General features: G+C 36.9%; 1 protein-coding gene across 1 annotated transcript in view; it reads left to right on the top strand.

Moving 5' to 3' along the window:
• SRBD1 (S1 RNA binding domain 1) overlaps positions 1-21,704 on the top strand; it is a gene marked incomplete at its 5' end in the record, with an annotated part of 122,290 nt that overhangs the window by 45,014 nt on the left and 55,572 nt on the right. The window contains one exon of the mRNA XM_010087342.1: positions 11,249-11,340. Coding sequence (XP_010085644.1) covers positions 11,249-11,340 — 92 coding nt within the window. The remainder of the gene's footprint in view (positions 1-11,248; positions 11,341-21,704) is intronic.

Below are 21,704 nucleotides of genomic sequence, written 5' to 3'. Positions count from 1 at the left end.
GGAAAAAAAAAATACACCCAATATTTAGCCCACTTTCATTTGGAGAAATATTTGATTCAGATTAGCATCTCTTCTTATAGATGTCCAGCAGTTGCATATGATATCAGTAAAATAATATTTAAAACTATGACAATGAGGAGCACCAGAGAAGACATCGAAGGACCCTAGGTGCCTAAAAAGAGAAGAGGTTTTTTTTTAGTTTTGCATGAAAAATGTTAGCTTTTTCTGAAGAATGAGTAACCTGCTCCTTAACTTTCTTGGTTGTTTTTTTTTTCCCCGTCTTCTATAATCCCTTCTTATACTGTAATGCTGCAGTTCCTTCCTAGGGGATTAATAGATTTTGCTGGAAGCACTAAACTCGTACATCAATTTTGCAGCCTTTTTTCCAATGAAGAAAAACTATTTCCTTGATGGAAATAGTTTGCTTCTTGATCGGCATCAGATTTGAGTAGTCATAAAGTAGAGTATAGGAAAACATCAAAGGAAATGTTTTTCCTGTATTAAAAAAATGAAACAAAACAAAAGAAAAACAAATTAGGACTTTAAAAATTTTAAGAGTAGTGTCATGATTAAGGTGTTTGTTTTTTTTTTCAGATGAGTTCCAAATCAAAGTAAAGTAAGAAGAAACGACATGGCTAGAAAGATGTGGTCACACTTTTCCTTAGTATTTAATACCTCAAGTTTTCCTGCCAGCATTCATTCTGATTCTAGAATTCTTAATTTATTTTGAGTTTGTTTATGTGGAAAATCTAGGTACTACAGAGTTCAGTAAACTGTGCCAAGAAGTGTCTGTAGGTTAAAAATATTTAATATGATATACAGCCTGGATGTTAAGATGGATGGAGAGGGAACAGTGAGGAGCAGCAGCAGAGGATGTGTGATTCCCTCACAGCATGCAGAGGGTCTGTCTGTGTTGCATTGCTCAACCCTAATGGGAGGGATATAGTTGACTCCAGCCTTCTCTTGTGGGTCAGTGCTGGGGAGAGCGTAGCTTGCTAAGGAGAGATGGAGTACTAAAATCAGTGATATTGTAGGAAGGCGGGTAAAAACAGTAAAACCTGAGTTGAGCCAAAGCTACAGGTCAGAATTTTGCATGAATCAAGGCTGTGGAGGCTGTGCGGTAGCACTGGCCGGGCTGCCTCCCAACTGCCCAGAGTGAGCATTAAAGAAAATGACAGTTGCTGGAGGTGCTGTTCTCCAAGAGGCGTTTTGCTCCATATGTTGTGGTCTTGTCCAGTTATGCTCCACTCTGGGGACAAAGTCTCCATGAGAGTTAACATGACTCTAAGCTCCAGCCTTTGGTCTGGCTTAACTAACTGCATTTTAGCCACAACAGTTGTTGCATCTGTGTTGCCCATTCTACCAGATAAAAATGATTCCTGAGAGCAATAATAGCAAATCAGTAGCATGTTCTTGTAGCCTTTCTAGATAATTTCAAACTGACTGACTGCATGTGATGCTTCTTGATTTAATTTTTATTTGACTAAATCTGGATGCTCTGTGAAGCTCACTGACAGATAAACTGGTTGAGAGGTCTATATTCACTGGGGAACCTGATGGATCATCTTCTTACTGGATCATCTGTGTCTCAGATGTCCTGCATCTCACAGAAGGGTGGGGTGGGTAGGACAGTGTGTGCAATAGGAAAATGTTTTGGTTTGAAAGTTAGACAGACTTTAGGCAGACATCAGTTTCCCCAAATATAAACTGTTGGTGACAACACCAAATACAGATTGTGCTAGCAAAGTCTAGGTATTTCTTTATAGGCAGGAATCTTTTTTTTTTAAAAGTCTTATTTGTTCCCAAAGCCTCTGTTCTTGGTACTTTATAATGCTCCAACTTGAATAACTATGTATGAACATGAACTGCTGAGTTCCAGGGTTTTACCCTTTGCTGTTTCTGGAAGCAGCCGTGATGGATCTTACCTCTCGCAAGATTCTGCATGGCTGGAGATGGGCTGTATGTAACGCCAGCTTTCCCCATGTGCTATCATGGCAGGAGTTTCTGCTTGACTGAGCTGAGAAGGAGCTGCTGGCAGGACAGCGTTGGTGATGGTGTTCTGCTCTGGGACTTGCAGCTTCCTTTGCTCTTCTGTGTTTTGTGGTGGTGTCTTGGGCTTGTTGACTTCACCAGGCTCCTGAGGACTGGGAGGGACAGGGGCTAAGTAAGGCTGCTCATTGACCCTCCTCAGTGTGGAATGATTTTGCCAGGCTTTCGAGGGAGCAGCAGCATCTTCTTTTTGGACCGTGCCATGTTTTTAATGTATGCATATAGGCAAATTAATTTCAAGAGTCTCTATAAATATGTGAAACATGACCTTGTGTTTCTCTTCTTTTTGAAGCATGACTGCCAAAGCTGGTTGTGTTTCTTTGTCTCCTTGTGCCCCCCTCCCACGGGGTAAAAAGAGGTTAGGTGAAATCTTGTCAGTGTTTGGCTATGTTTTTGTCTATTGCATATATGGTTTGTTCTTCTGAGGTCATTGGGATAATTTAGTTTTGTAAAACTGCATGAGTGTTGGCAGGAGTGGTCTTGACCAGACAGTTTTTCATGCCTATTTTATTTTTAAACATGGACTCTAGGATTTTCATTTCCTATGTTAGTCCTGAAGCCTTTTTTACTGTCTTTCCTTTGTTCTGATATTAATATTAATTGTCTATAGATAACTTTTTAACAAATTTGAATATATTTAATTATTAATTCATATTTCTAATCACATAAAATGTGCTTTTTTTTTCTTTCTAAACTTGTCCTCTTACATAAGGTAATATCATATTCTGTAGCATTATCCGTATCGCCACAATTTCTCTTCATAGCATTGCTGTAACAGGGTGAAGAACAGCAGCTAAATTCCCTCTCTTAAGTTCCTACTGTACTACAGTGATTGAAGTAAAAGTAAGTGACTTAACCATCCAACTAAAAAGCAGTTAACCTGGAAGTAGATTTGGGACCTGGAGTTCAGATTTTGAAGCTCTCTGCAAGAGGAGAAAGGAGCTTCAACTCCATCTGCTTTATGAGCAATGACAGGACCTGTTTTCTGAAACTGTCAGTGAAAGCGGTGGGGGCAGTCACAGGTGACTGTCACCTTCAGTCTTGAGACATGCCACCCTAGGTCTTTCACTTTTCACTGCAGACATGGGGACATGTATTTCTTCTGGGGATGAAACCGCAGCACCAGTTTTGTTCTGATAACAGCATCTGGCACTAGATTGATTTAACAGGCTATGAGGTTTGCTCTTTTCAGATATGCACTTGTACGGCAGCTTCTGTGCAGCTCTGACATGGCCACACGCTACTGTTGTTTTTTGTGCCTCCTAGCACCACGTGTGAAGCTAAAGCTCTTTGACACCTGCCATTTGGACCCTTTTCTTACTGAAAAATGTCATCATTTTCAGACAAGATGAAGACAGATATCTGATCATTCTCCCCTTTGCAGGGATGTGCTGAGGGCATGGTTCATACACAGATGAATAAAGGGTTCCAGGCTGTAGCTATACAGTTAGTTTTATTAGCTTAGTACGGTAAGTAGTTTTTGATTTAGGGGTTAATAGAGTTATATCTAATACAGAAGAAATTAAAGCATGGTAACTCATTGTTATATCTTGAAATAATTCTTAAACCTATTTCATTCTGCTGCTAGTAGCAATTGTCTTACTGTTCTAATGGCAGGATATTTCACACCACTGTTCCTTGGGGAGGACAATGATAGTATCTGAGGAATTGAAATTAGAAAATTTTGAACTCTTCTGTAATCAGTGAAATGGTTTATGTGGGATATGTTTTCTGCATTCATCCCAGTCTGAAAGTTAGTAGAACTGGGCTGCATTTTCCAAAGTATTAACTTTTTTAAAGAAGAAGCTTTTAAATTGCATGCCACGATTGCTTCCTCTGTGTTCTTGAGACCTGTTTTTGTGCTAACAAATAGGCAATCAGGTTGCATGGCTCAGAACATGTGTCCTTATGTTTGACATATCCTTTTATTATGTCTGATTACAGGCAAAATGCTGTAGAATGTAAAATCAACACGGAGCCCTCTTTTACACTCCAAAGCAGTGAAAGCTGAAAATGTTGGGCTTTGTTAGCCCTAGTATTTCCCAGGCTGCAGGGAAGTGGGTAATACTTGAAGACAACTGTTTCAATTACTGCATTTTTTCATATGCTTATTAATTTTCCAGTCTTTGTCATACATTTCTTCTGAGATTTGGATGCAGGTCTTTTTAATTAAACTGGCTTTGATTCTTCCTTTTAATTTCTTATAAAACAGACAGTGAGGAATTCTTGCATTTTATCTGGTGTTGAAAGAATATAATTTGGTATTTCAAACCATTAAATTTTTACTTTGTGTTTCGTTTTTCATCTGAAAGTGCCAACTTAAATTCTGTGGTGAAGTTTAGTTCTGCATAAGCATACTGGAAAAGTGCAAAATCAAATCTTGTTCTAAGACTTAATATTATTTTAAGATAGGTCACTTTCAATGATTTGAAGCAATGGTACAAACTGTGATTAGATTAGATGATCTTGCTAAACTCTGATAAAACCAGGCCCAATTCTTTTCTCTTTAGCAGGTTCTAAAGATCTGTGTGGTCTACCAGCAAAGCCACCAACTTGACTGATGCTAAATATAATTTGTGTCTGAACAGGAGAGAAATAATCCTTAATGCAAGGATGGTTGCCTTGCAGTTCTGTCATTTCAGAAGCTGCTTTATAGGGTGCTTATTTATTGTCCCTGGTGTAGGGTCAGTAAGCTGTTTCAAAAGTAGGATTCGTGACGGAAAAGACCTACTTGTTGTTTTGTGTTGTAATTTGCTGCCTGACAGAGTTTCTGATTTGAAATAGTTTAATATTTTTTACTTTAAAAAAGTAGATTGAGATGGTCAGGACACAATTGCTTTGTTCTTTGCATGGTGTAATTTCTGGTAAACTTTATGAAATACTGACCAAACTCATTCTTGTGTGGGTAGAAATGCTTACAAACTTTTTTGTTGTGATTTAAAACACTAGTTGCAAGCAGAATTTCACTTAATATTTTCTATGGAAACTTACAGAAGGTGTCTGAGCAACAATGTGGGTCTGTATTGCTGCTCGTCATTTGATGTGTTGTCTGAAGACACTTTGTAGGCTTAACTTCTTGTGGGTTAGGAGCTTCTGAGCAGGAACTGTTCTTGAAAACTTGTTCTTCCCTCCTCCCCATCTAATTAGATTAATTCACTGTGAGTCACTATAAGCTTTTCCATAGTATTTTTGCAAAAGAAGACTGTAACTTATCTTGTCTAATGTGACTGATTTTGAAAGGTAGACTTCCATATAAGCAAAACTTGTGTGATATCTACTGACTGCAAGTTTTGAATGAAGTAATAGAAATTCAGTGATAATTCCTTTCCTGTCAAACAGTCTATTTTGTCATTGTAAAATATATTTAATACTGGAATATCTCCCGAGTTCTATATGTTGTTAAAATTTAAAGCTAGATCTTTAGATTATTTAAAAGCTCAGATAAATTGTGTGTTCTTTGGCTTGATTCCGTTGAGTAAGGATTGCTTTCTAGTATAATCTTTGTTTGTGATCCTGACATCTTCCTTTGCCATACCACTACCTCGCTGGAGTTAGGGGAAAGACCAGATATTGAATTTAAGCTCATCTGTCAGAATGAGCAGGCTTTTAAAAATCTTCTCAGGCTTTTTATTCTTTGAATACATTATTAAATATATACCAGAACCTTTTTATCTTGCACTTCGATGACATATGTTCCTCATAAGAAAAAAAGTAATGGCTTAGCTATGTCAGAGCCAGGACCTGTCAAGCCTGGTATCCTATTGTTCCTGTGGCAAAGCATGTGTGGCTGAATAAATCACAGCGTCTCGCTCAGCCTGTGCTGGACTGCAGTCTCCAGTCGGCCGTATTCATCACCCCCCGGCAGAAGGAAGTGTGCTGTACGTAGTGTGCAGAGACGGGAGTGCTCACACAGATGAATGTGAGACCCTGGGAATGGCAGGTAACTCTGTCGGTGACAGCAAGAAATGTGCAGCTTGGTGAGGAGTTGGAGGGGCTGTCAAAGTTGCTTCTGCCATGGGCAGTGTCCTGCTTGACAGGAGAGGAAAGAGTGAGACACAAGTCAAAATGCAAGTAAATGGGATTATTGCTGTTTCATATAAAGAGCTACTTTGACCTCCCCTAAGTGGTTTTCACTAGTTGTCAGAAATGGCTATGTAGGGAGATGTATAAGATCAGACGCAGACATGCTGTTTCTCTAGTACTTTTGTAGCTCTCAACCATTTTTGGTTTTGGGCTCTTCTGGATCTAGTTGTGACTTCTGTGTTTTCAGTAAGGCCCCATGGATTTCACTTTTGTGAAACAGCCCAATCTTCTTTTGAGCTTGTACTTAAGTCTTCTCTGCCCCTCAGTTTGTTTTTAGTCACTAAATCTGTCAACGTAATTAGCTTGTAGCATTCCAATTGAGCTCCTAAATGTAACATTCTTTTCCAGCAAATATATTAGTAATTTTATTTCATTTTCTTTTAATGTCCTGGGTAATTCATAAGTAACACTGAATAATCCTTTGACTCTTCTGTTCTTCAACCCTATGTGGGAGTCTCTAGATTTTGTTGACACAATCTTATGCAGAGTATATTTACCAGTTAATATGTAAAAAGTTGGGTTAGAGGAGTTAACCACTATTACTAAATTCTGATTGTGCAGGGGGTTGTGTTTTGGCAGATCATCATTTTTATGACCAAATATGGAAAATCTGGGCCCACTTTGAGGTTGACATACCCGTTGCTTTTGGAATGACCACAATTTTCATCCAAGTATTAACACTGGCCTCTTCTTTGTACTCATATTGTTTCTTAAAATGTTATTTGAAAGGCTTCAAGTTGTGAATCAGGGTTTTGGAGATCACAGGAACAGTACGTTATGCAAAGTTGGATAAAGTTACTTTTTCTCTCTCTATAGGTTATTAATCCAGTGTTGCGTTTGTTTGTGGGGAAATTAGTTCAATGTAATAAAATAGTCTGAAATGTTGGTAAGGTTCATGAAAATCTCAGGAAGCTGCATCTGTCTTTAACCCTAGAAGCATGCAGCCTGATATATCTTTCTTGTTATACATACATTAGATTTTTGCACATAGTTTTTATAAGGTTTTCATTGAAAACTTACTACGCGAGAACCTTGGGAGTTTTAAAAAATGTGCCATTATATCCAGGTACATAAAATTTTAAAATATTGAAACAACTATTAATAACTGTAGTTTGTTAAATGTAATCTTTAGTATTATGCATTTTTGTAGGTATGCAATAGCTTTAAATTTAAAAAAATATGGTAAGTATTCTGAGACTACTTTTTAACCTATTACTAGAAAGGCACTTTTCCTATAAAAATTAAGAGATGGAAAATCTGAATGTTTTCATCTGGTCTTCAACTTATCTTTTAATAATAAATATATAATGCTTTTTAAGCTGAGTAGGAAAGCTTGTTCTAGTAAATGTTAAAAGGCTCCTTACAGTGTTTAGAGTACAGGCAGCATGGTCTCCAGCATAAAGCTGAGGGCCCAGCAGGTGGTGCTAGTGGTATACATTTAAGTTGGTTTCACGGTACTTAAAATGTGTCTTAACTAATGTGAATGAGGCGGCTGCAGTATATGAAAGCTTACTTTCTATGCAACAATCCGCTTACAACTAAAATGATTAAGTTGATATTATGTAGCAGCTTTTTGGTTTGGACGCTTTTAATTATTAAAAAGTTGGATATAGACACTGAGTAAAAAAACTTATCTGGCTAATGTGGCAAGCAGACAGTATGCAGCCGTGTTCCCAGCTTCTTTACCTACTTTTTTTTGTTAATTCAGAGAGCATTTCGTTAAACTTGTCCATTTTTGTATTGTAAGCATTATGTCATGACCACTTGCTTATTTACCTACTACACTTTCACTTTAGATAGCAAAATAACTTTTTAATAATGTTTTAACTGTTAAGATTTTGGTCAGTGCGAGAATCTTTCCTCCTAAGAAATGCACAGAAATAGGATCTAATTTTATATGAGGAAGTGGAGGAGTCTAGTTTTCAGTTTTAATGCATTATGTGGCTTAAAAAGTCAAAGAAGAAAAATTCTAGTTCTGAATATATGCCTATTTTTAGATACAGTTTTTACCAACTCTTATGAGGGCTTTGTTTTGACTCTCTTGCAAATTGTATTCTTTAAAATAAAAAGAGAGGTGGGAGGTCAGAGAACAGTGTGGTCTGCAGTAGTTTGGACTAAATTTCTATCGCCTACTGATTTAAGCAGGGTTGGTTTTGTCTTCATGTGCCCTGACATAAAATATGTATATTATTTGAAAGCACGATGCAGATAATTTTACAACATTAAACTGGAGTAAATTGTCCTGTATAGCATCACACTTTTAAAGAGGAGTATTAGAATAAAAAAAAGACCCCCAACAAGAAAACACAGTCTCTAAACTGAAGTGTCTTTCTGTTGTCTAGTCTAAAAGCAAAATCCAGAACAACTGCAAACAAAAATCCCTAAACCTATTTTGTTTGTGATCTTAGTAGTGTGATCAAGCTAAATGTTTTAGTATTGTATGTGCCAGTGTCACATTAGTAACTACCTCACTGTAGCACAAAACAAACTAAATAAAACCACATGACAGCCACTGATAGCTCTGTAAAAGTTTGACTATGGTTGAATGAACCAGAGGATGGTTTCTTTGGAGTTTGTGGCCCTACACATTTACTCTGGGTAACAAATTTATTTACCGTCTGGGTTTTACTGTCTTAGGCGCAGCAGTATGGGGTTCTGCGTGAGTGGAAATTCTTGCCCCCCTTCTCCAAGTCTGTTAAACCAAATACTTCATAGAGTAACTGCATGCGTATAAAAAACCATCTTAGCGTGGATGTCAAATATCCAGTGTATGCTGCTTCTGAAAGTGCTTTTTATATCTTGTTTTCCTACTTGAGATAAATTTTTACTTTGCTCTCCCCCTCCTTTCCCTCCACTGTATAAATGTTCTTGCACTTGAGGAAAGGAAATGTGCTCTTTTCAAATGCTTCTTTCTCCCATCCTGAGTTTAATTTTATTTACACATTTTAGCAAGAAGTTTTTGTACTACCTACCTTAAAATTTGGCATGAGTCACTTGCTCTCTTGGTTCTGAAAATTGTCAGTGTAGCATTAATGACAATCAATAAAATGTCAAGTGTGTTAAAATTCCCAACCATGCCACTTTGTTTTTTCACTGCACAAAATACTGGGAACCGTCAAGCACTAAGCAGCGTGCAGTAATACAGTTCATAGTACAGCACTGTAAAAATGTGTGCAAAATTTTTTTTTACTTTAATTGAAGTGTAGTATCGATGTATTAAATTTAGAAATTGCATGAGAGCTTAACTTTTGGATATGTTTGAATAGGAGGAGAATGAAGAGCGATTAGTTAAAAGCTTGTACAAGTATGTGGTAATGTGTGTGGATTTTTGGAAGCAATTTTCAAAAGGGGAGTGCTTGCCAGGTGCTGCCTTTATAAGGTGTGAACAGGTTAAGAAATACATTCTGCTGCATTGTTCTCTAAACTACCCATTCATCAGAAAAATCAGTTTGAGGCTTCTGTCAACATCTGTTTTTCAGCACTTAGGTTTCTGTGATATGATCATATCTCTGAAGTTCTTTTGGGGGTGACTCTCAGTTATCTGTTTATGGGACTGGTTTCTGAATGCCATTTAGAGTGAAGGAATGCCTGTAATAGTGAATCTTTTTAAAAGATCATGTAAGTAGTATCATTTTCATTTGCCTCATTCAGCCTGTTGACCAACTGGTCTGAGCAATTTTTCTTTCTTGTAAGCCAGTAGTTAGAATAGGTCTGGAGTTACGCTAATATGAAAAAGATCAGGATTTTATCCTCTATTTATTGAAAGATCTGGTTTGTCTTTAATTCTGAAATGTTCTTTTGAGTTTCTAGTAACTATAAAATTAGACTTGTATGTACAGCACTGTACCAAATTACATTTTGATTGAATAGATAATTTACATATAAGGAAAACCAATGTGTAAAAACAACAGTAAGACAATCACACTTTTTATATCTGCATTTTACACTATTTACTGTTAACATACTTGGAACAGTGAATGGGAACACGTTTTATTGCTGAGCTATTCCCCAGCTTTTTCTAAAGGGAGGGGCTTCTAGGTATCAGTTTCTTTATTTAAAAAGTCAACCTACTAAATGTTCTTACAATGAAAATGTATAGTCTAATTTTAAAACAATATAAAGCAAAGTTATGATTTTTATTGAAAGGTCTGGACTCTGTTTTCCCTCCTCATGACAAAAATAAGGTTATTCTAGGAGTGGAGCAGTAAAAGTAAAAATAGTTGTGGAACGGACAGTATTCCTCTCCAGTGTGCTAGCTATATGATGCCTTAATTATCAGTCTGAAATTCAAGTTCTGCTGAAGTTATTTGAAGAAATATACTGTTGATTCAGTGGTGTCAAAATTCACAGCTGAAAGTAAACTTACCCTGAATATTTGGTTGCCGTTTTCTCTTGAGTGGAACTAGAGCAGTCAAGGTTTTTTTAATTACATGTTGTGATTTGAATTGGTGAGTTTATCACTATTACTGAATGAGTTTGAGGTGTGCGGCAGACACGTGAACTGTAGTTTAAGCTACTGAAGACATGCAGTCTGTGTTTTTCTCTGGGGATGGCAGCGTGAGTGGGGAGAAGACGGTATTAAATGCCGCTGAGAAGCAAGCTGCAGCTCTCTGGCTCAGTCTGTGTCAAGTTGGGTTTTTTCTGAGTATTTTAGGCAGCTAGCTTTGGACAGTGTGCATGCACGCTCATGACTTCGGTTCATGTAATAGTTTAATTGATTTTAGGTTTTAGAATCTAGGTGTTTTAAATTGTCAGGTAGGCTTTTGTTTTGTTTATGGAGCTGGTTTGCCTTTTTACTGGTAAGATGTGTTTCTAGTGTTCTTTTTCTCTGTAAGATTACTACAAGGCCTGACATCATGTGCAGTATGTATTTATAATAGGGCCAGAACTGAAAAAGAATTAATGTTGCAGGTCTGGGAGGGGTGTTTTGGCTTTAATGGAGATGTTTTGCTTTGTATGTTCTGCCTTTTATAAGTATTAATTTGATTCAAAGTATTTTTAAAACATAAGGCTTTAAAAAAAAAAAGCCAAATATTGAATTAGGTCACTTGCTAAGTCTTTCAGTTGTGGTGTTCAGTTGTATCATGTTTTGATTATTTGCCATTTTATTTTTCAGCATTGTCAGTGAAGCAGGAGCATCTATTTACAGCGTCAGTCCAGAAGCATCCAAGGAAATGCCAGACCTAGACCCTAACCTAAGAAGTGCAGGTATGAAGTGTATTTCATTTTGTCATCTTTTCAACATGGAGTTCAAGTCTCAGTTCTCAGACTGTATGTTTATACTAAGAAGTATAATAATAGTCAAAAGCATAAAAAGTGAAGGTTTTAGATGTTTTATTTCTAAACTTTGATTCTTCTGTCATTTCATATTTCAAGTCCTAGGTGTGCAAATCAATGACATCTTCTGAGGCCAGTAATGTAAAGGTCCTATTCCTTCAAAAGGCTGGTACAGGAGAATTTTGGAGATTAATATAACCAACGGATCGCATAAACTTTCACAGCTGGACATATCCATGCCCACAAGAACTAGACCTTCCCTCTCTCCTCTTGTCCCTTGTATGTACACACATCTCTAACAATAATTAAACATTTCAGTGGCTAGGAAAAAAATGACAACAGATAACTTAAAGGTGTGCATTCACTGTGATCACTTTGAAGTCTTCTTGTAGCTGGATATAGTCCTCAACAAATACTGTGTAGTTTTAGTTTTTGAAAAATTATCTAGTTCAGCATAAATGTCACTGACTTATAATACAGACAAGTTCTTAGAAAAGTACAAGTGTTGCCACAGTTATAATTTTCAGTGTTTGGTTAAAGAGTAGTCTTTAAAGATCAAATTCCTAGCAGCTTAGTTGGTGTCCAAATACTACTCATGGATTTGGTTTACTGGGAGACGGCTGTAAGGGCAGGTCTGAGGTTATTTTGGATTACTTCATTTGCATATTTTTAGTTGGGTGTCTTTTTCAATTTGTTTTTATTAACCCCAGTGTTTTATTTTCTTAGTTTACTTGCAATTTGATGTCGTAATCAATCAAATAGAGCACATTTGAAAATGCAGTAACATTTTAAAATATAAATCTTTTTCAGTCAGAATGATACTGTTCTTAATTTTATTGTTAGATGAGCAGGTTACTGCCCTGGAAATCCTGAGGAAGGTGCAGAAGTAGGTCAGCAGAAAAGAGTTCTGAAGTAATGGGGTGTTTGAGGGTACAACTCACTGTGTGTTCCCCTTTCCTCTTATTTCCACAAAGGGAAAAAAGGTGTTTGCGCTAACTCAATGTTTTAAGTGAATGATTTTACAGAAATATTGTTTAAATGTCTGTATCGGCCCTTCCCTTTGTAGGACAGGCCTCTAGCTTCTTTTTGTTTGACTCTTTTCTTCCTGCCTGCAAATGGACTCTGTTGTGATTATTTCTTCCTTGGGCCATGGGTTTTGAATGTGTCACAGTATGGCCAGAGTGAATACTGGGCATGTGACATTTCTGTATTTGTGACAGATGCCACTAACTTTCCCTTGGGCCAAAGTTTTTTATATTGCTGATATATTAAATATGGATACAGGATTGATGTAAAGGAAGGAAAAAAAACCACTCAAAAGGAGGAAGTCTAATTACTAACAATATACTTTTCCAGATGTACATGATTTTCCTTTTTTCAGAAGCTAATTTTTGAAAATTTCAGGCACTTTTATTTAGAGTTATACATCAAGTACAATACATGAAGATCAAACTTGTAATATATGACCAGTTTCAGTGTTAATTATCTAGAATTGATAATTTCTCCATTATTACTAAGAATTGCTTCAGGCATAATTTAAGTGCTGTTGCACCTGGTTTGAAAAGCGCTAGCAATTTTAATGTGCCGCAGCAGTACCACCGAGTGGGTAGAAATTGAAAAAGGATAGGATGGGAAGGAAAAAATAATTACTTAGTTCCATGGATGTCGGCTGTTACGGAGCTAACAACTAGAAGTATATTTATATACAGTAGAATCTTTCTAAAAGTTTTAGACTTTCTTCTTGATGTCTGTTGGTGTCAATTTATAATTATCTGGGCGAAAGCTGTGGATGTCTTTTGTAAAGCTGAACATAAAAATCTGACATGATGTTAGAGGAAAATATTAATTGATGTTTGGGATTTTTTGCAGGCTTTTTTCTTGACTAGCTTTTACTTTTGTACTTGTGATTTTCCTCTGCAGCAAACAGAAAAGTGACATGGTGTCAAAGCTGACTTGCTTTTTATTTTAATTGTTGTGTTACATCATGTCAGGTTTTGTGCCTACATGATAGCATTTAGTACAGTAAAGGAAGCTGACAGCTGCATGATGAAGTGTGACATTTATAGTTAAAAGCTACAACTGATGTGAGATATCTGTGATCTTAACACAGTTTGCCACTTTAACATTTTTCTTAACACAAACTTTATAGGAAGGTTTTGGATTTTTTTTGAATTATACAGATGGGCCTCTGTCTATCAGATACGTAAATGTAAAATATTAAATAATGCATATTATATGAGAGCTTACTTTTGCATCTTGTGATATCTCAGTTATATTTGCAGTGCTGTTTAGCAATTGTTTGTAATAAGTTTTCACTTTGTACGAAGAAACAGAAGACATCAATCCAGATAAAAATACTATTTTATTAATTTCTTCTTGGCTAAGTGTTGTAGGGGGGTAAACCAGCAACCTTTATCATTTCTTGGGGATGCTAATTAAATGTATTAGTTAAGCCAAGAACATAACTGGTTATTTTTTTTTTACCTTTGAGCTGTCTTAGAAGGTCATGGATGACATGGGTTTCTAATAAATAAGAAAAGTCTTATTGTAAACTAATTGTGTATGTATAAACTGTAGTGGAAATTATTCATAGTCATCCACACAGCAACTCTAGCCAGTATTGCACTTGCTTGGAAGCAAAAAAAGAAGACTTTCTTAAACAATTTGCTGGTATCTACAGTGCAGAGAATGGAATAGGGTCTGTCTAATTTCAGAATTGTCCTCCAGAGTTGGGTACCTTCTTTCCGGCCCGAGGCAATATCAGCTCCTAATATCAGTTCTTTACATTGAACTAGGTCATCTAAAATTTTATAGGACCAAATGTGACTATTTCACGGAAGTAGTGAAACTACGTTTCTGCTATTCCAGTCCCTATAAAATCTTGTGGAGTGGGACTTGACTAAGTAGTTAGTAAAGAACTTGATGAAACCTAGTTACTTGTATTTGAGTAGAGGGAGAAGGTATATATTTCCTTCTGACAGTGATTGTAGGATTAATGAGCAGAACAGCTATTTCTCAGCCTCACAGAATTAAGAGATAAGAGGCTTACAGTCCAGAGCAATAAAAGGATTTCCTACTTGATAGGCTGAGGAAGTTCAGCTGCAGCAGATTAGGAGGGTTCTGCCTAGAGAACAAGCCACTGAAGTTCAGTAACTAAGCTTTTTTGGATGAATTTGCAATAGGGTTGCAGCCTGTCAGAGAAGTGCAATGGTAATGAGGGACCTGCAAGGCTGGATGGGTGACTGCAGTTCTGTTGCTGCCCTGGCATGTTGTCCTACCACCTTTTCAGTAAAGCAGTCAAATACTTAATTTGCTAGAGTTTTCATAAAGCAGTCAAATCCATATTTACTTGGCTGTCCTGTTCTCTTTTTGTGTGTGTGTGTTTCTTTTTTCTGAGCTGCCATCAGTGTGGCACTTTTAATATCTGAGTTTTGATTAGCTTTTATTGATGGCAATTTCAAGTAGGAGTTTTTCATTGTAGCTTGTTCGTAAGATTTTTCTGGATTATTCTAGGTCTCTGTGGTTACAATTTGTTTGTGCCTTTTTTAATGGAAGGCCTGGATGTAAGTTTCCCTTTGAAGCAATTATAAGTACTGCACTCAGTGAGCAGTCACTTTGCTTTGCAAGTTTACCAGTAGTTTTCCTTGCCATGAGTCTTCTTTTATAATCAGTGCAGTTGAGAAGACTATCTTGATGCGGTATTCTTTGCACGAGTGAAAAGAAAAAAAAAAACTAAACTCAGTGGTGATGAGCATTCTTCCCTCAAACAGATGGACCTCGTGACATTCCGTGTCGACCTGTTTTTGCTTGTCATGGGGCCTGTGAACTCCAGAATTAAATTGTCTTCCAAAGGTTGATATCTTTTTTGTTTTACCTCCATCCTGTCCTATGTAGTTTTGCCCAAGGGCTTATTTTGGTGGGAAGAACCTTTATTCATAATGAAAATGAGGCTTCTGGGACAAGAAATGACAGTCCTTTCTCTGTGTGGGTGTCACTGGTTTTTTTGCTTTTTTTCTCTCAGTGCTTCTCTGCTTCCACAGGTTCTTATTGTTGCAAAAGCTTGTTGGCTGAACAAGTCTGGCTAGACAAAATGGGAAGATTGTGGAGAGACAAGTATATAGGAAGTGTAAGCATGTATGACTTGTGTTGAAGGATTGGCACACAGAAATATGGAATTTATGCACCTCTGGATGCCTGGAACCTTTTTAAAGTATTGTCAGCTAGTGGTGGTTTTGTTATTGTCCTTAGTACAAGGAGGATAATGGATCTACCAGTTGTTTGGCATGTGCTCATGGGAGAGTTTTTTTCTTTTGTTCCTTTCCACCTCTTGAAGTGGAGACCACGATGAAATGAACACTGCTTAATAACTCTAAGAAACAGACAAAACTGCTGGATTCTGGTAAAACAGTGGCCTGATGATGGAGAATCACTGAGGCAGTAGACATGCTGGGATTTTACCCTGGTTTTGATATATGCTCAGTTATATTAAATGAGAAATGCCTTCATGTCATGAAATTGATGAATTACCTTTCATTTTGAGATGACTGCTCTAACAAATAAGAAATCTCTTCTTTCTTCCACTACTTAAAAAGAAAAATAAAAACATAATGCACTTCATTGCATTGATTTATAAAAATGTAGACAAACCTGAATGCATAGAATTCCTTAAACACAGGATGAGGTGGGAAAAGGGGGTTACATCTTTTCAGACATCACATTTGTGTAATCACTTGTTAGAGGAGATCTAAGCTAAGCCTTTCTGATTTATTTCTGTACCTTAATGTGATCATATGCATTTGGGTTTTAATTTGCAATTCTGTGTTCGGATGCTGAAATGAGAGCAACATACTTGGGCTTGTCTAGTGCAGCAACTCCAAGAAATGCTCATTTTCTTCTTGCACATGAAGGGCCTTGGGATCCTCTAACAAGACCACATACTTGTGTCACCCAGTTAGAAAAGCAATGCAAGTAGATAAAATATTCCCTAGAGTTACTTTTTTGCAAAGATTTGGAGTACTAACAGAGCAAGTGTGTATGTCATTCTGGATGCACAGGTATGATCCAGTATAGAAACTGTATTGCTTCTAAAGGATGATTTCTGAGGGTAAAGAAGAATCTGAGAGAGCAAAAGGTCACACAGCACAGCTTGCTTTAGCATTGTCAAATCCCATCTGCTTGTCTCCTCTCCACAGGGCAGAATGCATTGGATTATTGTACACTCAAAGTTCAGCACACCACTTGCACTTTTCCTTGCAAAGAAAGCATTATAGGCTTTGGGGGCTTGTTAGGACTTTGCAACTGTCATGCTACAGGGTTTTATTCCCTGGGGTGCTGTTAAAGATAGAGACATACAGTTCAGAGCTGTCATGCTGGCCAGCAAGTAGAAGGTAGAGATTGGAAAAAATGTAATTTATTTTGACTCTATCTTAAGGAAAGTAAAACAATTTGATGATGAGATGTGTGGGACATAGTGCCTTGATGTCTACTTGAGCTAATTTCTTCATCTTCTTAAAAGAGCACTATTCCCCCTTGGCTACTCAGGAGAGAAGGTCATTTTTCAAAAACTTTATTGGGCAGAAGTCTTACAGTGAAACCATTTGCATTGCTTTCTAAGTGGAAGTTTCCTTCTACAGCTAATCATAGAGGGTTGGTGCAAGCTCCACAAGTTTTTGGAAAGAGTTGGAAGAAAGGAATGTAAGCACTGAGTTCTTATGCATTAAAACATTTTGCCAACCTGTTTAGTTGCGTTGTGTGCAATTACAGCAGTACAAAACAAAATTGTATTCCATCTTTCATCTAAAGTATTCTGTAACATTTAATAATGAGTTTAACTATGCTGTTGGAAGGGAGAAGATGAAATGGTTAGAAGCAAAATAGATGGTGAACAGCAGTAATAGGTCACGAGGGGCTTGTTCCTTCACTCCCCATAGGACCTGGTTCCTACTAACAAGCAGAAGTTCATCTCAAGGTGTGGGCTACGCTCTACAGATTAAACAGAAGTTATAGAGAATCTGTGGATAACTTTAAAAACCAGTCCCTAACTGCAGATAGTCTGGAAATGACTGGGTCTCCTACAGTTGTGCATGGACATGTGTGCCTGCATCAAGATTTTGAGAGAGAGAAAAATAGGCTTAAATTGCCCCAAACCAGTGGCACAGTGTTGAGTAGGTTGTTACACAGGTGTTAGATGTTTCTAGTCTTTGCTTTCTTGTTTTTCTAGACAAGAATAAAATGTTTTCCAATCTGTGCAAACTTCATGCATGGCATGTGTTGGAGCTGGTCTGTAATTATCAACATATTTCTCATTGGCACTGTATTTCCTCTGAAGCTGTAGACTGTAGTAGTAGGCTGGAATTTCGTTTTCTGTAATCTGCAAGATCAAAACCCAGTTAGATTCCCCTAGGCTTCTGCCTTCTTACAGAATTAAAACAGGAGATTATTTTGAGCCAGGTGAAAACTATTCTGTCTGTTTTGGATCAGTGTTTTCACCATGCTAAGAGAACTGTGTGCATGTGTATAGCTTTCAACTGAGCATCATTCTCTGTATACATGTTAATGTATGCAGCTGATGTGTAGTCTTTGCTTGCTTTGTGGAAAGATGTGATGTTCACCTCACCTTCCTCTCATTTACCTATTTCTTATACCCCAAATGGATCTGAGTTCAGCAGATGGACTTGGCCTTTTATTTACAGAGCATCATCTGCTGTCTTTCTGAACAAACCGAAAATACCCCACCAGTTCTGTCTAAAAGTGATCTCCTGAAGCAGAGCACTAGTCCAGGCTCTGTTAAAGCCAGTTTCCTTTAGCATAAGAGTTATGGGAATGATTTTTTTTTTTTCCTCCCTCTGGATGTAACTGTGCATGTCTGTGTGTTTTCCTTAGAAGGCTTTGTTGCTGCTTTGAAGTGTGGAGCCAGAGGAACAATGAGTACAAGGATGTTCCTCAATTGGAGGCATAGTGCTATATTAAAAACATGTATGTATATACATTAGTCACCAAAGCTGCTTTTCTTACTATAGGCATACGAAAGGACATTCTAATCACGTCTGAAAGGTTATTTTTGGTTGTTGATATAAATGAATAACTCTTGTAAGTACAGAGCTTCAAGTATTTTTTTAGTTTTAGTAGAAACAGTAATTAATAGTATGGTGATGCAGTTAAAATTAGTACCAGTGGTCTGTGAAAAAGCATACTGATTTTGTCTACCTTTTAAGCTGAGCAGATGGGGTAAGATTTTTATGAATTTATACCATCCTGTAAGTCTAACTCATTTCTGTGACAGAAAAATCACATCAGGCTTCGGTTAAATGATTACAAGTCTGCCATTTCATCTTGGATAAAAAAGGTGCTACTCTTCTGTGATACAGAAATTTCTAATGCTTGAGAAAAGTGTTTTTGAGAGTGTGTTTCTAAGAAAAAATACTTTAAAAAGCTGCATTGTAATATTCACTTGATGGAGGTTTTCTCTTTAAATGTATTTCTTTCTTCCTTCTTGTATTGAAGCCATGTCTTTTAAAGATTTTTGTAGTAAATACATAGAATATTGTCATTCATTATTTCATTAATCTTAGGCGAATAACAGATTATCAGTTTTATGGAGTTAAAAGTAAACTAAAATGTAACCTTTTTAAAACAAAAACCTGCTTACTTGCCACAGAAGAATTTTGGATGAAATGCAGCTGTTGAGCAGTTGCTTAAAATAAATTGCATACTTTAAACCCACCAAGAAGATATATGAGGATTCAAAACTGTGTCACAAATCCTGACCTACTGAGAAAGAATGCTTAATGAAAAGACTACTGTACGTTTCACTGTATCCTTTGCAATGAGGGTGAAATTCAGGTCAACAGGATAGAAAGCTTCCAGGACTCAGGAAACCTGAACAATCGATCGCTGAGTAAACATTATTGCAGATACTTATGGAGAGTAATTGATCTTGAATACAATAATAGGCTTTCTAAAAGGATTTTAATAAGTTGTAATGTTTCCCTATCTACCTTGGTATGATATATTGACAGTAAATACATATGCATTTCTGACTTAGTCTCTGATTACCTTAATATATATATATTTTTTTTTAATTTCAGTGACATTGAAGTTTCAACCCAGACTTCTAAGGTGCAAAGGTTAATTTAAAGTAGGAGTGGGGATGAGTTACTTCGATGTTATAGTAGCATGTCTCGGCAAGAAAAAAATACTGCGGCTTTATAATAAAGCTGCAGAATGCTCCCATTTATGACAAAATTGAGGTTGAACTAATCAGAGCCTAATAGCCTGTAGTTGCCATATATTTATTTGTAAAACTATTCACTACCTTCACATCTGGAAGCTTCATGTTATTTCAAAAGACACACAAATGCTCCCACTCACGTGAGGTAGCTACGCCATCGCCGTTATTGAGAGGGACATGTTTTTATCCTTATATGAAGACCAGTGTGTTTAAAGCAACGAATGCTAGCATCTTGGACTTTCTGCCAAAAATGTTTTTCTCCTTGCAGTGGCAAGCATCATTTGAATGCCACTGTAACTGAAAGAATTTTTTTCTTCTTCCACCCATAATCATTCCTGGCAGTCTCTTGCGCTGCATTTGTGAGAACTTTGTTCAGTTTTACTCTTTCACTATCTACAGCCATTAAGCTTTTGCTTTATGGCGTGGCTATTACATAGAGCAATGTAAAAGGAGAATATTATAATATGTGATTGTCTGAATGCAGAAGTTGGCAGGCTGCCCCCAAAGCAGGCACAATACTTGCAACTATTTATAATAGAATTTGTTATGTAGTTGACAAGATTTCTAGCGCTTCTTGCACCCTAAATAGTGTGCACGTCTGATTTCAGCCATAACGATTGCTTTAGATCTATTCCATTACTGGAGAGAGGCAGGTAGCCTAATTAGGAAGTTAGCACTAATTCTGGTGTTGGGGCTGGCAGCTGATATGGCCCTTGCATTGACACCATCTAGAAAAATAGTTGGAAGCCTGCTATATTGTTTTTGCCCCTCACTGTTGAGAGTTTGCACTTTACATTTGGTCAGAAAAGATTAAGCCTGACAACTATTACCAGTATTCCAGAGTGGAAACTCTCCTTTTTAATCCCTGTGAAAAATTATATCACTTGCTCTAGAAAGTACTAGTAAAAACAAAGTTATGTGGCGTGTATGTGTGAAGAAAACAGCCTTAATATTAAATTTGTCATTTTGGAATTAAGAGAGAGTTGATCTTTTTAAGACAGGAGTAGCCAGATAATTAAATCTGTTTGCAGGTTCCTGAGGGTACATCTGCTTATTAGCCTTTGGGAAACAAAACATGTTAATATAATTCCTTATTTTCTGTGCAGATCAGACACTGAGACTGACATGAGTTGTGCAAGCGACTCTTATGAAGGCTTTTTGCCTACCATACTGTCATTGCATTTCATCGCTGACAGGCAAAATTCTTCTCTGGTGGGTTTGTCTTGTCAAATAACCAAAGTATGGAGTGAATCAAGACCACCAAACAGTTAAATTGCCATTCTTACAAAATAGCACAAAATGTCCTAATGATAAGGCAAGATTTCAGTAAATATGCTTTTTGTAACCTTCTTTATTTTTCATTGCATTTGGAGGCAAGTTCATCTATGTTAAAGTCAGAGGACCACCTAGGCCATCCTGTCCCCCCCAAGCTTTAAAATTTTACATGGATTTATTGCATGGCAGAGCAATGTTACTGTCATTACAAATATTGCAATAATGTTTTCTTCTTAATTGACAACTTGAAGCTTTGCCTCTATCAGGTGTGCAATTCTTGTGGTGATTTTCTAATAGAGGGTCATGTCATCATGATCTTAATACCGTGTTTAATATTGAATAAGTTTTTTAACATTTTACTTAGACTAGCATGTTTGAGGAACAGCATCTCAAACATTTCATGTTTGGCCCTGCTGATTGCTTTTGAGAAATCTGATTTCTGTTTTTACCCTGCATACCATCACAAAATTTATTTTGTATTTGCTTGAGCAAAAGTGAAACATACCTTAACTGTAGAAGTGAGAATGGATTACTTGTTTAATTTCAGTCTTCTAAAAATGCATGGTTTCTAGCCATTCATGGAATTTACTTTAAGCATGTAAACAAATAGTTTTAGGCAATACCTTATTAGTGTAAAATAGTTTAATATTAAGAATTTTTTGAAATGTCTTGATTTAATTTTTCAGGGGAAAATGTAAGACCATCAGGTTTTACTGTCTCTGTCTGGTCCACGGTAGCAGACCTTGCACTTCTGCAGAGCCCTCGATTTCAGTAATATTCTGCTTGTATT

The sequence above is a fragment of the Pterocles gutturalis genome, unplaced genomic scaffold (genome assembly GCF_000699245.1).
Source record: "Pterocles gutturalis isolate BGI_N339 unplaced genomic scaffold, ASM69924v1 scaffold4736, whole genome shotgun sequence".
NCBI lineage: Eukaryota > Metazoa > Chordata > Aves > Pterocliformes > Pteroclidae > Pterocles > Pterocles gutturalis.
Note: the sequence above shows the minus strand (reverse complement) of the source record. Positions and strands in the feature narration are given on the sequence as shown.